Source organism: Myotis yumanensis, unplaced genomic scaffold (genome assembly GCF_028538775.1).
Source record: "Myotis yumanensis isolate MYYU_CA2020_CCGP unplaced genomic scaffold, mMyoYum1.0.hap1 SCAF_4, whole genome shotgun sequence".
NCBI lineage: Eukaryota > Metazoa > Chordata > Mammalia > Chiroptera > Vespertilionidae > Myotis > Myotis yumanensis.
Window position 1 is genome coordinate 4,238,696 of NW_027223755.1, and position 16,013 is coordinate 4,254,708.

Genomic DNA, 16,013 nt, shown 5'->3' on the forward strand with positions numbered 1-16,013 from the left:
AACTGGATTCCCTGTCTGCTAACAACACACCTGCAAGGGCCTGTATCTAGAACAACCGACACAAGTACTTGTCACATCACGCCAACATGTTGGTCCTTTGCCCCAATTAAGTCACATCATTTTGCTCCCCATAAACAGGAACACAATAAAAAGAACTCCTCAGCCAAACATGTAATTGCAGTTCTTTTAAAAAGCATTAGGACTCTGGCAATTAGTAAATTCTACATGACGAAAATTAACTGCTTCTGATGCAGCCAAAACATTTTTGATAAATAGATTTAATGGGCGAGCCACAGTACCCCATTCAGCCTTATTTCAACAACAGTGTAATTTACCACATTGGCTCTCATTGTACCCTCCTGGGAATGGCAGGGGGAATGTTCTGGACTATTGCTGATGTGTCCACATGAGTCAGTGCTGCTATCGGCAGTGCACCTGTATTAGTTTGTAGGTACATTTTCTTTACATGTACCTCTGTCTTTTCTTTTTGTCCTATTTCTCCATTTGATAGGAAGATCTTATAGTACAGGGACCATACTTGCCATTTAAAAAAAAAATTTCAGCTACATGACCAAGAATGCATTCTCTACAGCAGGGGTCCTCAAACTTTTTAAACAGGGGGCCAGTTCACTGTCCCTCAGACCGTTGGAGGGCCGGACTATAGTTTAAAAAAAAACTATGAACAAATTCCTATGCACACTGCACATATCTTATTTTGAAGTAAAAAACAAAACGGGAACAAATACAATATTTGTATTTGCATGTGGCCCGCGGGCCGTAGTTTGAGGACCCCGGCTCTACAGGATTAGAAGTTAAATAAGCCCAAGCTGAGACTATGAGCTAATGAAATCGAGTTTTGGAAATAAGGTCATCAAAGTGGCTGTATTCAGAGGAGTTCTTTTGTGTTCAATTAGTTATCTTCAGGGATGGTAACGTCGCTTATACAAATTTCAAATTCCTCTTCAGTAAACACTTTCAGAGTAACTTTATAAGTGATTAAAATTCATCTCGTTTACTTATAATAAAATATGTTTTAACCCAAAAGGTTTTATCTGAATTGGTCACATTAGTCCCTTAATCATCAAACTTAGTTCTAATTGATTTTCTAATTGATCCTCCTGAACCCAGTGTTTTCCATTTCTCTGAAGGTGAGTTCTAAGAAGCGTTCCTCAGACACTCCGGTCAATGGGAGCATTACCGTGGAAGGCGAGTGGCTTCCCAAGGGAGCTTATGGAAGTCAGCATCCATGGATAGATTCTGCCCTGCCGGTTTTTAAAAAGCATTTGTCTTTTCTCACTCCTTAGGTCGTTGACTGAAATGTGCATAAGGAAGCAGAGTGGAGCCCCAGAGACTCCAGGACCCTGGGAGATAAAGGGGTGCACTTCCACCACAGACCCTGGGCGCATGAGCCTTGATGTTACCAGGTGCCACGGTGACCCAAGGAAAACGGAAGCCTGGAAGTTTTCATGACCAAGCCCACTGATTTCTAGTTACATTCAGAGAATTAAATCAAATTAACTTGGGGAAATGCACCACTTATTTGAATGGATGTGGCTAATAACAGTAGCCATCCTAAACCTGGGTCAGGTCTGGCCTTGACATGTGCTGGAAAGATGGATGTTTGAGAGGCATCTTCGAGGGTCAGGTGCACCGCCTGTCACCCCACCATCAGAGCAACAGTCCTTGGTTTCACTTACTGGAGCAGCTCCAGGGACACATAAGCACAGTCAACGTCTCACAAAACTGGCTCTCGGGGTGGTGGGAGCCCTGACTTCCCACTCCCCGGCCAGTGGGTTAACAACAGGCCAACAAAACCCTGACTATTTCTCACTGAGCTGCGTGGGCCTGTGAAGCAGGACCCAGCTCCTCCCCGGCAGGTGTCTGACCACTGGACAAGGGAGAGGACGATCCGTAAGAAGAGAAAACAAGCCAATAGAAATCTGGGCAGTGGGACATGCAGGAAACGGGCCAGAGGTGCGACGCTGGCCACTGCACCATTTTCTCCAGGGTCACTTGGACTGACGTGGAATGGGAGGGGCTGATAAATAATGCCAGCTTCCCTTTGAACCCTGGGCTCACCTCACTCCAGTTGCCTACGGTCCAGTCCGATGGACACAAGATGTCCCTGTTGCAGGACGCAAGGGCCTTGGGCTTCAGCAGGTGCAGGCAGTCTTTAGCTGGCAGAGCCTGCTCATCAGAGCCCGTGGTCTGGATACACAGCACTGTTCGAGTCTTCTCTCCGTGGGGCCCACATGTCGCCGAACATGCTTCCCACTCCCCTGCCCACCACCTGCAGACACACATGGACACGGGAGAGAAGATCACCAAAACCCCTGTTATATTATTTTTAGAACAAGCAAGTTAACGTAATTCCTTTTCATGAATCCCTTTGTGAACTACATGCATGACTTAAGTTTATAGTCAGATATTTCTGCTTGTTTGTATCATTTTCATTGTGTTTTAATGTGTGAGAAATACCGTAAATTTGGGCTACCCAAATTTGGTTCTGGCTTTAGCACGAGAACTTGTCCATTCTGAGGTCCTGGGCAGCAGCATTATGTGGTTGTACCGCTCAGCAGACGGATCTGGGTTCAAACCCAGACTCTACCGCTTGTAGGTAATGACGTGGTTTCCAAGCTTTGGAGCGTCTGTGACCTGGTGGAGGGGTCTGCTCTGCCCTTCCCAGCTCTTACATCCTGCCTGCCGTAAGTCGCCTCTACTAGTTTCTATAAACAAATCGCCACAAACTTGGCAGCTTGAAACAACAGAAATCTAGTTTCTTATAGTTCTGGAGGACAGACATCCAAAGTCAGTATTACTGGCATGAAATCCAAGTGTAGGCGGGTGGCACTCTCTCCAGATGCTCTGGGGAAGGCCTGCTCCCGGCCTCTTGCAGGCTGGGGCGGCTGCCAGCATTCCTTGGCTGGTAGACCCTCATGCCAATCTTCAAGGCTGGTGTCTTAGTGTCTTTCAAATCTCTCTCTGCTCATGTTTGCATTGCCTTCTCGTGTGTGTGTGTGTGTGTGTGTGTGTGAATTTTCCCTCTGCCTCTCTCTTATAAGAACACTTGGGATGATATTTAAGGCCCAAGTGGATAATCCAGGATAATCTCTTCATTTCAAGACTCTTAACCACATCTGCCAAGATCCAAGTAAAGTAACGTTTGTGGCTGCCGGGGGAAAGGACATGGCTGTCTTTGACCTAGTTTCCAGCCACCACATTCAGGGCCGATGTCCAATCCCAAGAGCTGAGACTGTGTAGTTAAGAGTTACTTTATCAAGGCTCCTCCTGTGTCTACAGGGGTTCAGCCTGGCTCGTTTTCTGTCCACCAGCCTCTGCACTCTTGCCCAATACCCATCTCCTTCGAACTCTGCCTGTATCTTATTATAGGGCTACCTCCAACCCTATACGTTCTGGAAATTGGAGGGCAGAGGTAGGAAGAAATGACCGCCCTTGTGGAAAGGGAGTTCTGGAAAGAGTGAGGCCCAGTTTGTAGCTACAGGCGAATAAGAAAATGTCAGACACGGACTGATGTCTGTTATAAAACACGGAGCTGACACCAAATCCACAGCCTTGGACCACATCGTTTTGAGGTACACAGCCTCGGCCCTTAGCACGTGAGTGTCTGCATCCAATGTTTTGGTTCCCACCACTAGCACAGCGCTTGCTCTGCTTCAGACCCAGACCGGAAGGGAGGAGGGGTGCCCGCCTCTCTGTGGGGGCGCCTGCTGCTCGCAGACCTGCTACGGGCTTTGGAGCCTTGGATTCAGACCTCTGCCATCTCCCAGCTGCTTGATGTACATGCAGCAATGAACTCTGCTTCCTGTCAAACTGGCACAAACAGTTACTTTCCAAGTAACTGAGAACAATGAAGAGAACACCTCAGGCAGCTCTAAAACATTGCCAAGAGTGAAGGAGGCGCTTAAAACACCCCTACTGTTTGCTTCTCTCCCACTTTCACAATTGCTGTTTCAACACTAAGCAATTCTGACACCAGCTGTTTGGAGCTCAGGGCTCAGTCCCTCCAGACTGCCCACGCCCTGCCCTTCAGATGCCCATGCAAGTCCACGTTGTCCCCTGCGCTTCTGACCTACTGGCTAGAAACAGAGGGTTCCCATGGCCTCCTCCTCAGGCCTGGTCATTTGCCAGAGTGGCTCACAGAGCTCAGAAAACAGTTATTTGCTAGATGACTGGTGCATCATTGAAGGATACACTCAGGAACATCCAGAAGATATGCGTAGGGCAAAGGGCACCGAGCTTCCACACCTTCCCAGCACCTCCGTGTGGCTCAGCACCCGAAAGCTCTCCATACCCTTTGGAGAGCTTTAATCAATCAATCAATTAATTGGAGGCTTCATTACATCAGCACAACTGATGAAATCATTGGCCATTAGCAATTAACTCAACCTCCACTCCCTCTCCCCTCCCCCTTCCTCCCTCCCTCCCTCCCTCCCTCCCTCCCTCCCTCCCTTCCTTCCTTCCTTCCTTCCTTCCTTCCTTCCTTCCTTCCTTCCTTCCTTCCTTCCTTTCCTTCCTTCCTCCACGCTTCTCTCCCTCTTTTGCCCTCCCTCCTTTCCTACCTCCCTCTTTTTCTTCTTTTTTTTTTTTAACATGAACCCCTCATAACAACATCCAAGCTACCTTCTATGATCCCAACATGATTAGTAGAAACTAGTATCTCTATTAAAGTGGTTCCAACCAAGGGTGACTTTGTCCCACAGGAGACATTCCGAGACCTTTTTGGTTGTCATGGCGGGGCGGGTGGGGGGGGGGGGGGGGGGGGGGGGGGGGGATGGGGGGGGCGGGGGGCAGGGTGCTGCTCAGATCTAAACAGCTACAGACCAGGAACACTGTTAAACATCCTACAATGCACAAGACAGCCCCCACAACAAAGAACTATCTGGCCCCAGGTCTCAACAGGGCCGAGGCTAAGAAAGCAGGGGTCGTAAAGGTACTCCTCCAGGCAGCCGTAGGTACAGTGGGGGCTGGGATCCAAGTGTCCACGTGGTGTCTGGAGGCTGCGGTCCCCTGGGAAGATGCTCTCGGAAAAGCCACATGCGATAACGGAAGAACTTTCAGGTGAACTTTTGGGTAACCTAGAAAGCATTCTCCTGAAACTTCGTCTTACTCAATAATTAAACACAGAGCACACCAGCTTGGCAACAAACACTGCTCTCTGCGGAGAAAGTGTCCTCACTCACAGCCTGCCACAAGCTCCAGCAGCACGGCCAGAGGCCTGTGATAGCTCCCCCATATTTATTTTAACAACAGAGCCACGGGCCTGCCTTTGTCACCAAGCAGTGGTTGCAAGCAGACGCCAGCGCTCCAGCTGCCATCAATGCTCACCTGGGCGGACAGTCCTTTTCCCGGCACTTCTTCTGTCTCCCGTTGGGCTGTGTTTCCGGGTCACAGAACGTGGCCTTCACCATCCCGTGGCCCTTCCTCACGCAGTGGGCGGTCTGGCGGCGGATTCCTGGGGGGCGGGCAGGAAAGTTCACACCCATTCAATCCTGAGCCCACATGCTCGGTGTCAGGCCCCGGGTCATGTCAAGTGCTTATGCTTATAGCTGATGGGAAAGTTGTCCAGAAGGCATTTAATTCTTCAAGTGGGGCAAGGAATGGGTCCTCTTATTGTCCACACTCATGCACAGCTGGCAATGCATGGAAGGACCACAGAGATATAGGTAGATTCATATAGAGTCTAACACACAGATTAGAATCTATCTGTGGAGATAAGGCTCACACACCTGCGCCAAATAAAAACCGGAGTGAGATTTAAATAGGGAAAGCGGACATCACCCCCCGGTATTGCAACACAATTGCTATGATATTTGTTTAGTGAAGAAATAGAGGAGGCAGGGACCTTCATATTAGTTGGGGTTCATCAACTGAAAGACAGGAGTAAAATGCAAAATCGTGTTGTGAAGTCTGAGGAGTTCAGCTTTTCCAGGAGAGGCTCTGACAGCAAGGGCTGAGAATGCTGCTGCCTTTGGCGAGCAGGTCGGCAAGGTAAGAGCGGCAGACAGGGCGCAGCAGGCACAGCAAGCCCCTCTGCAGGCTGGACTTGGCCTTGGACATGTAATCACAGCTGACTCAAGCAGTGCTGGCCTTGACCAGTGTTGATCTAATCCAGGTGTGTGTCCCAGACGAATACAAACATGTATAACATGTGTCACCTATGATCAATTTTAACATAAAACTGCAGCCTCACGACAACCCAGTGAGGTCAACACTATCATGACTACTATCTGACAGATGAAGAAACTGAGGCACAGGGAAGGCCCACAGGCTGGGCAAGGAGAAGGACCCCTGGCCTTGCCAACTAGGTCGTCATTAGCAAGAGAACTTGGAGGAGCGGCCAGAATGTCCTGACTGAGGGGAAGGGGTGGTGAGGAAGAGCGTCATCGTCCCTGTGAGAGAGAGAACACTTCAGTGCTGATGGCGAAACTTGGGGTGAGGAGACTGAGACCCCAGGGGACGGAGCTACCAGCTGGCATCAGGCAGGCACCTGAAGGCACCAGCCTGGGGCGCTCATGGTGTACAAAGCACAGACTGGAAAGGCCCGAGTAGCCCAGGGAGACGGTCACCGCCTCACTCTCCTGGCAAGAACGCAGAGGGGCTCCGCTCAGCCACACAGCTGACAGAACCTGCATGCAGGCCTCCGACAGCCATCACCGCACCCGCCTCACAGGTGCGCGGCCCAGCCCAGTGGCCCAGGCTGGCATCTCACCCTTTAAAAACGTCCGAGGGAGTTGCAAATAATAAGAAAACCCTTTAAGCTCTGGACGGTGTTGCTCAGTGGTTAAAGCATGGGCCTGAGTACTGGATGGTCTCGGGTTTGATTCCCGGTCAAGGGCATGCACCTGGGTTGCAGGTTCAATCCCCAAGTGGTAGGGGTGCATGTGAGAGGCAACCAATCGATGTGTCTTTCTCACATTGATGTTTTGATGTTTCTCTCTCCCCCTCCTTCCCTCCTTCCCTCTTTCCCTCCCTCCCACTATCTCTCTAAAAATAAAAATTAATGAAAAAATACCCTCAGGTGAGGATTAACAACAACAAAACTATCCTTTAAAATGACTCAACAGCATTATACTGTTAAATAAAACAGTATTCTTATCCTTTGTGATAAGAGATGTAACCTTTCAACCATGTAGGCTTTCTCAACTGATAGACGATGTGTTATTCTTATTTTGTCATAAATATAAACCACTCTCATCAGCTGGAAGCGACATTGTAAAGGGAACTTCGCTGGCACAATGAGCGAGTCATTGTTTGGAAAGACAAACTCCCACAGAGCACCTTGACCATGAGTGGAGAGGGATGGAGAAAGGCTGACGCCGGAAGAGCTGACATTTACCTGCCGCGGTAGCGTTGAAAACAGAAGCTCATATACTTAGAAGTTTTATTAAAACATTGGGTAGTTTGGCAAACTCTTGATGTCAGAAAATCAAAGGAAGCGAGCAGGTGACTCGCAAAGAGTTTGGAAACATTCCCACAGGCTTGCTTCAGCGCATGAAGGACAAGGATCAGTGTGCTCAGCGCTCCTCACTCCAGGGGGAGAAAAAAGGGCACAAAACCTGAAATAAACCCTCTTCCGGATGATAATGACATTGCCTGGGTCAATCCGCTGGGCCAGCAGTGAGGGGTCAGACGGACTGGCCCGGCACGTACTGTCCAGTGTGTAACTGAAATTAATAAGGATGCATCAGAGTTTCTCTGTTGGACTGAATGGTCCGAATTGATCTAACAGTTTGTTCAAAAGAATGATGCCAACAATGTAGTTGGTTATGTATGTTTATGTGTATCTTATGTGTATATATGCTTACGCATTCTTATACAGACACATGAGTGACAGCAGTGACACAAGGGGTGGCAGTAGGAGTTAGGATGATTTTGTTATTCTAAGGGACTCATGCTACCCATGAAGTGGGATGGTGTTATTTGAAAGTGGATTTGGATTAGCTGTAAATGTATGTTGTAAAGTCCAGGGCAGTCACTGAAAAAAGTAACTTGGCCACTCCAGTTAAGGGTTGTCATTAGTTCATTCATGAAGTACAATGGGAAAGTTATCAGACCGACCTCCACTGCGTATCCCTTGAAGTTTATTTTATATATTTATGCATGTGATAAACCCCTCATCCCATAGCATATGCTTAAGCCCATCTCAACAAATCCTCCTATTATCTTCATGCAGTCCTACCTTTCGTATAAACCCTCTAGCTATTGTTAGAGATCAATATTTGGACTTGGTTGATTTTCCCTGACAATGACAGTGGACAAAGTCAGATGTATTAGCACCAAGATCTGTTGAGACAGTAAAAAACATATCTGACTCTGGTTTTGCAAGGAAGCGAATTCTCTCTGTCATACATCACTATGTGGTCACACACCAGGAACAGGGTGGAATATGTGTCCCCATTTATGGTTTTTCTGTTGCATTAACAGTTTTGGCCAAATCTCAAACTACATAGATAGCTGAGCTTTAGTAGGAATGCTGTCAGATACCCCCTGTAAGGATGTTTCTGGAAACCTAACCATCTGACCCACACGTGTTTACTTCCAATGAACACGATCGAGTTTCCTAGGCAGCTTAGGACAGTTTGAACCATCTCTAGGAGTGTGGCATGGTCTTCGGCATTTTTAATATTTGCTTTTTCCTACAGAACACGATGCTTCTTAAACAGAGGGACAACGGTAACCTCCAGGGAGAATCCAGCCAAGCGGGGGAGGGAACACCGGAAGCTCCCGGCAGAGCAGGGACGCGTGCTCCCCTTCGTGCAGCCGCCGGCGTGCTTGTAGACCCGAAAATGCAGAACAGAGGAGCCCACAGAGCACACACTGGAAAAGCTCACGGTCAGAAGTGATGACCCATTTTCTAACAATGGTGCCATCACTATGCGTTTTATAGGAAACAGGAAATGTTGGATAGAATGTGTTACAGCTGACCGAGTTGTGCTGCGTTAGAGACGCGATGGGGCGAAAAGGGTGGCTTTTACATCTTTACAAAAGCAGTCTTGCATTTTTGCCAAAATATTTTCTTGTTTAATGAAGAGTCCTGAAGCTTCCTATTGAGACCAGCATCTGGGTCAAGCCATTTCGGCAGCTGTTTCTTCACGGATAACCCAGTGGTTGGACTTTCACGGCTGATATTTTGAAGGGCAACTCAGGTGAATTTCCTCAGCAAGTCTTTCGTCATGGGTGGTTATTCTATCCCCTTCCAACATTTCCTGAAGGACAGCTAGTCCTAAATTCCCCCAGGGTCACCCCAAAGTCAGCCCTGAGGGTAAGGCAGGAGAGAAAGCAAGTGAGGCTGAGAGGACAGAATAATGGACAAGAGCATGGAGAGAGGACCGTCGCTGGTCTCCACAGACGGTCCCCATGACCTTTGAAAAGTGGGCTATGGAAAATAGGCAGGCTTTGTGACATTCCGCTAAGTTTATAATATTTTGTTGCCAGTTTTTAACATGGATTTATGATCTAGAACAAAGATAATAAAAATTGTTCAATTGTCAAACTAAGGAAATAGCATCTTAGTGAATTTATGCTTCAATAGCCTTTTGTTTCAAAGGTACAATAATAATACATACAATGTAAATATATAAGAAATATTAAATAATAAAATGTAAAGATATAAAGAGAGAAAGCCAAGAAGACACAATGCTGCAATGTAGGTAAATATCCCCACAGAAGGGTGAGCAGGGTTCAGGGAAGGGTCTGCCAGGCTCTTGGGCAGAAGCCATTAGTGGTGGCCCCGCACTCAACTCCAGTGACGTCTGAGGACCTAAGTGCTCACACGAGAAGGGAAGGAAACGAGACCGGCCTCGTCTCAAAGTTTTAAAGCCTTGACTATTGATGAGCTTCAGGCCTAGGAAGGTGGCAGAACAAGGATTCCGCTTTTACCCAGGAGCTCAGCCACGGTGCCTGGTGGCTCCAGGACGATTTCTGACATCTCCTCAATGTCACTAAGGGACCGCAATGCTGAACGACCTTACCAAGTCCTGCCCTGAAATGAGGTCTCACAGCGTGGCCAGTGTAATATAATGCATCCCTAAAAGTGAGAGCTCTGAAGATTGAATAGCACATGGAAAGGCACCCATGTTATGGTGTTCAGTGAGAACATGTGTGTGTAGGCACACACATACATCCATATGCACACCACTACATACATCCATGATTAGAAAAATAAATACTGAAAGGCACTAACGCAAAGCACCGAAGTGCATGTGGAGGGATGGTGACTTTATTTTTAATTTTTCAATAATGTATTTCACTTACTTTTATAATAAAGTTCTCTCTTAAAGGAAAGAAAATATATCGCTGAGTACAGTGTTTTTGGTGGGCTTCCATTTTTACAGTGAGCCGTGTGCGTCCTCTGGGAAAAGTGTGAGCATTTCATTCTCTGTGTGTGAGGGATACGAAAGGAGACAGGCTGTCTTTCCTCTCTGCCACATAACAGAGCTCACTGTCCCTCGGAGGCCGTGAGGCTGAAATGGCCCGATAGTTGCTGTTAAGGGTTAATCATTGCCTGAGTAAGCAGAGGCAATGCTGAAGGACCAGGCGGTATCAAAACATGCTGCCAGAGACTCACACTTCGTAAGGAGGCCTCATGTCTTAGCCAGCTGGGGTGTACCTTTATGATCACTGCACAAATCGCCCATTTCCCTTGTGTTTCCCAGGCTCTGAAATGTGCCTGTGCGATGCAAAGGGCTCGTTCATGTTGAAACAGAAGGGGGTGGGGGATGGGTGTTCTCCTGTTTTATTGAGGCAGGAAGTTCCAGAACAGACTGAGACATGATCCAAAAGGAGAGAGAGAGGCACAGTCTTTCGCACATGGCACCACTATCAAAGCCCCCCTAGTGAGCGCAAGGCCCTGAGCCCTGCCCTCGTGGGCCCTGGACAAGTTCGCGGGGCCCTGCAGTGGGAGAGCCGTGCTCTACAAATGTCCACTCGCTCCTCTGAGTTCCCAGCCTCTCTGTGCAGTGAGATCGTGCCCAGAGGACTAAGCCCCACAATGAAACGTGAGCAGAAGTGATGCGTGTCCATTCCAGGCCAAGCCCCTTACTAGGAGGCAGTCTGCCTCTTCCATTTCTCTCTTCCCCTGTGGGGCCCGCCGGAAACCATGCATTTCAGATGTTTTAGCTTGGAGATTAAGTAGGGCCACCCAACCTGCCTCAGACTTGGAAAGGGTGAAAAACAAACCATTGTGTTGAATTCCTGATATTTTTTTTGTTATGGTAGCAAAACCTACCCCAACCTCACACTTGACAGCAAGGAATCTCTCCAACGTTGGATTTTGTCTTTGTCCGAGAAAACTACTCTCCCAGTTGAACTAAAGACTTCACAAATTTGGGCTAGAACTTAGGTTTTGGGGGGATTTAGCCATGATGTGTAGCATGTCTTTGGGTGGGCTGCTTGACTTTTTTTAAATATATATTTCTTTATTGATTTCAGAGAGGAAGGGAGAAGGAGAGAGATAGAAACATCAATGATGAGAGAGAATCATTGATTGGCTGCCTCCTGCACACCCCACACTGGGGATGGAGCCCGCAACCCAGGCATGTGCCCTTGGCTGGAATCGAACCCGGGACCCCTCAGTCCACAGGCCAATGCTCTATCCACTGAGCCAAGCTGGCCAGGGCGGGCTGCTTGACTTTTGTGGTCCTCATGTCCTCAACCAGAGCAGTGGTTGCTTTAAGTCTTTCTGTTTTGCTTTTTAAAAACACAGGGGACCCTTTCTTTAAACAAAACCTTTCACAAAGACCAGTCTATAAGCTGATGGGAGAAAAACTGTCTCTCCATTTAGACCATGCGTGTACATTTACTCCTCACAGGGTCCCCTGGGCCATCTTTGGGGAACCCTCCGGACCCGTGGCTCAGATGGCAAAGCCCTGGCCTGGATGCCTCCGCGGCCCACTCTGGAGCTGACGGGGGCTCCTAGCGAGAGTGCCGCTTCTCACCTGTGCCACACGTCACGCTGCACTCTGTCCAGCGGCCATACTGCCAGAAGTACGTCAGCTTCTCCACGTCATTGTCAAGGCCATCTTTCCGGATCGTGTACTCATACTTGATGCCAGGGTTAGTCACCAGGAATAGAAGCTAAAAGGCAAGAAGAGAGAGGTCAGGCCCAACGGTCATGACTTTACACTGGAAACCACAGTCCCATAAAAATGCTACACAATGTCCATCGTCTTAGAGTAGTTATGGAAGCAGGCACTGGAGCAAATGCCATTAGAGAACATGCCTCTACTCCCACCTGCACGTGTGTATCTACCTATGTCTATATCGATACCCAGCCAACAATCACCGCAAATAACCAGCCTGTGTCAACCACACTGGCTGAAATCAGTCCTCCCAGTGGATGGAATTTTTTTTTTCAATTTCTTTCTTTTTAATTGTCTAAAGTTTTACATATGTCTCTTTTTCCCCCAATTGACACCCCGCCCCCAGCCATTCCCACCCCAAGCAAGCCCCCACTGCCCCAGTGTCTGTGTCCATGGGTTATGCTAATATGCATGCATACAGCCCTTTGGTTGCTCTCTAACCGCCCCCACCCCTGCCATTTGTCTCTGGATCTATTCTTGTTCATCAAATTATGTTGATCATTATATCCCACATATGAGTGAGATCATGTGATATTTATCTTTCTCCGATTGGCTTATTTTGCTTGGCATAATGCTCTCCAGTTCCACCAGCGGATGGTTTTAAGGGCTCTGGCACTTCATTATGGGGGTTTCAGCCATTTGTAGCCAATAAAGAATTAACGGTACAAATTAATATCTTGCTTCCCTCCCTGCTCCTTGCTAAAAGAAGTTTTAAGCATTCTTCAGTTGTGTGTCCTAGCAAATACCTTGGGGAAAATTTAACGAATGTGCACGTCAGCAGTTTCCTTTCTGCGTTACCTGGAGCCACACGGACTCGTTGGTGGGGCCTGCGGCCATCAGCTTCTCCAGGTCTCCTTTCCTGTCGTATTGAAAGACGGTGCCTGCCAGCTTGTAGTTCCCGTTCCACTGGATAATAAAGCCTCCATTGAGGTAATACTTCTCAGGGTCTTCGCTCCTGATGGCCAGAAAGTTCCCAGCTCCCTCCATCTCCATTACCCGAATGTCCCTTGCTCCTTTAGGGATCACTCCGATGTCAACATAACCTAAGAAGAGAGGACACAGTGAATGAAGGAGGCACGCCAGCTCAGCGGAACACAGTCGGCTCCTGACACTTTGTTCATTCTCATCATGTAGCGCCTTGCCCTCCTCCTGGGTGGTCACTGGGATTGGCAGAGGTACTAAGTTTGGAGAACTTTAAAGAGCTGGGCCGCAAGCAGAATTCTCAGGAGCTTTGTGACTCACTATGTAAGCAATTTTGCGAGGAGAAGTGAAATAAACGCAGATTATACTCTGAAGCTTTTGAGCTTGATCCAGCATTTGTTTCTATGTGATTTTATGTTGATCGCTCAGAAATTTACATCTCCTAGCTAGCTCCTCAATAGCATCTCTGCTCCCCGATTTGTTGCTGCTGCCAGATTAATCATCCTACCATTGCACTGGATACGTCCTCTGGCTCATCCTCATTGCCTGCAAGTTAAAGATGGATTCTCAGAGGTAATTTAATCACAGTGTAAATTCCTTAGGAGACTCTTCGGGGGAATCTTGGGTTGATTGCCACCCTGTTGCGCTTGAATACAGCCTATGATGAGAAACTCAGCTCTGAGCACAGCTTTTTATATTGCTAGATAAGTCTATTCATCAGAGAGAGTTTTTTCTTAGGTTTGCTGAAATATGAACTCATATTTTACTCTCATGTGTTCTAATCCAGCTTTCTAAAAAAGCACTGAGGACACCCATTTAACGACGGCGATCCATTCTAGCCAGTCTTCCTGCTTCCTGGTTATCATGGTAGGAGGCACGATGGGGAGGAAAGGAGCTAACAGAGAAACATTTCCTCTAAACATTCATCCTACCTATGCTTCTTAAGAACCATCACCTCATGCACGCGCTAGAGCGGAGGGGATGTGGACCTCGGGGATGGCACTGTGAAGGGAGCACCGAGGCAGGGGGGTCAGAACACTTGAGTTCTAGTTTCTGTGTTGTCACAAACAAGCTCTATGACATTCATCGATTTATTTAACTCCTTACAATGATGGGGCTTGACTGAGATGATGTTGATGTCCAGCTCAGCTCTGGGATTCCATTACTTGACCCTTTTCTAAGCTAAACACTTGGTAGTCCTTCAACCTCTCTATGAAAAATGTGGTTGTAAGAGCCTGGTCATCCTGGCCCATTTTCCACTGAACATACACTAGGTTTTCAGCCTGACAAGCAAACCCGCATCTCTGTCCCTGAAAGTGCCCAACTGCTCCCTATCACCCGGATGTAGAGTGGCCTGGGGTCCTGGTAGCTCACGTGCAGGCTGGCCTAGAGGAGCGACTCGCTCGGGACCTGGGTTCAGGCCACAACCTCAGTCTCTGTTTTCCAACTGGAAGCTCCAATCCAGAGGAACCAAAATGTGGGTCTTGTAGTAACTCCATTTGGCCCTCACACACTTAGCTGAGACGGCAAGTGAAAACTACCAATTTATAACTAACTCGGTGAAAACATTTACCACATGCAATTGAGGCCCATGTCATTTTTAAAAATGCCTTTGACGTACTGCTACCTGCAGCTATTTTATGATAGGACATGGCACAGCTTCCCAGCCAAGTAAACCAACTGGCCACCACCTCATTCCTTGTCAAACACACACACACACACACACACACACACACACACACGAGACAACTAGATGGAAAAGCAACAAAAACGTGCTTTTTGTTTTCCACTTAAGAGCAAAAATCCAAAATTTTAAGTATGTATCGTGGGTAGGTTCTGCCAAATGAAAGGGCTGTGCTTCAAAATCTAAAACCAAAGCTTTCAGTGATGCAAGTGCTGCTTCTGACGTTTGTAGACAGGAGATGTAAACTGAAGCAGACGTAGCCATGAGCAAAAGTAACAAATATTTGTAATATGTATTTGCAAAAGATTACTCAGGAGGAAGCAAAGGATTAAATGATAGTGGCTTGGAGTTAGAAAGAACCGTGATAATCTATCAGCCAGACTCCTTCGCACATGACAGAAAAGCCCACCGCAGAGAGGGCTGTCAAATGAAAAGTAACATTTCCATTTCCCTCCGCCCTGCCTCCCCATCCTCTATAGCAAAGGAATTACTGTTAACAGTTTATTGGGCTTTCTTATAAAGTTTTTATGCACAGACATAATCTTTAAACAAGTAGGATTGTACTCTATGAACTACTAACTATTGCCTTTTCAATTTAATGTCTTTTTCTTTTTTTTGGAGCATTTCAACATAATCCCCTTTATTTAAGCAATCCCCGGTTATTGGATAGTTAGGTGGGAGGGAATGGCTACCAACTGCTTTATGTAAAAAACTAGAGGCCTGGTGCACAACATTCGTGCACTGGAGGGGATGGGGGGTCCTCAGCCTGGCCTGTGCCCTCTCACAGTCCGGGACCCCTCGGAGGATGTCCTTAGTGCTGCCACGGAGGCAGGAGAGGCTCCCGCCACCCCCACTGCGCTTGCCAGCTGTGAGCCTGGCTTCTGGCTGAGCGGTGCTCCCCCAGTGGGAGTGCACTGACCGCCAAGGGGCAGCTCCTGCATTGAGCATCTGCCCCCTGGTGGTCAGTGCACATCATAGTGACTGGTTGTTCTGTCATTCAGTCAATTTCCACATTAGCCTTTTATTATATAGGATGAGGAACCTGAATTCCCAAGAGAAGAAATCTATGCATCACACAACACAGCAAGGCTGGGAGTATATGCACCTATACCAAGGGCTTACTCACCCCAATCTAGTGTTTTAATGGGGAAATGTGGTTGGCAGAACAGAGATAAAAAACAAATCCTCTTGTATGTCTCATCTTCATGGGCCTTCTTTACAGAAATGAGAATAATTAAAGAGTTGCAGGAGTAAAGGGTCATTGAGACATTCTATTTCAAGGGAAGGCTTTAGGGTTTGTAAGGCTA

At 47.6% G+C, this 16,013-nt stretch overlaps 1 protein-coding gene across 1 annotated transcript in view; it reads right to left on the bottom strand.

Moving 5' to 3' along the window:
* The window catches only part of ADAMTS12 (ADAM metallopeptidase with thrombospondin type 1 motif 12), a 184,340-nt gene that overhangs the window by 34,580 nt on the left and 133,747 nt on the right, over positions 1 to 16,013 (bottom strand). The window contains exons 15-18 of the mRNA XM_070411772.1: positions 12,900 to 13,144; positions 11,958 to 12,096; positions 5,347 to 5,473; positions 2,080 to 2,290 (exon numbers count right to left, since the gene is read on the bottom strand). Coding sequence (XP_070267873.1) covers positions 2,080 to 2,290; positions 5,347 to 5,473; positions 11,958 to 12,096; positions 12,900 to 13,144 — 722 coding nt within the window. The remainder of the gene's footprint in view (positions 1 to 2,079; positions 2,291 to 5,346; positions 5,474 to 11,957; positions 12,097 to 12,899; positions 13,145 to 16,013) is intronic.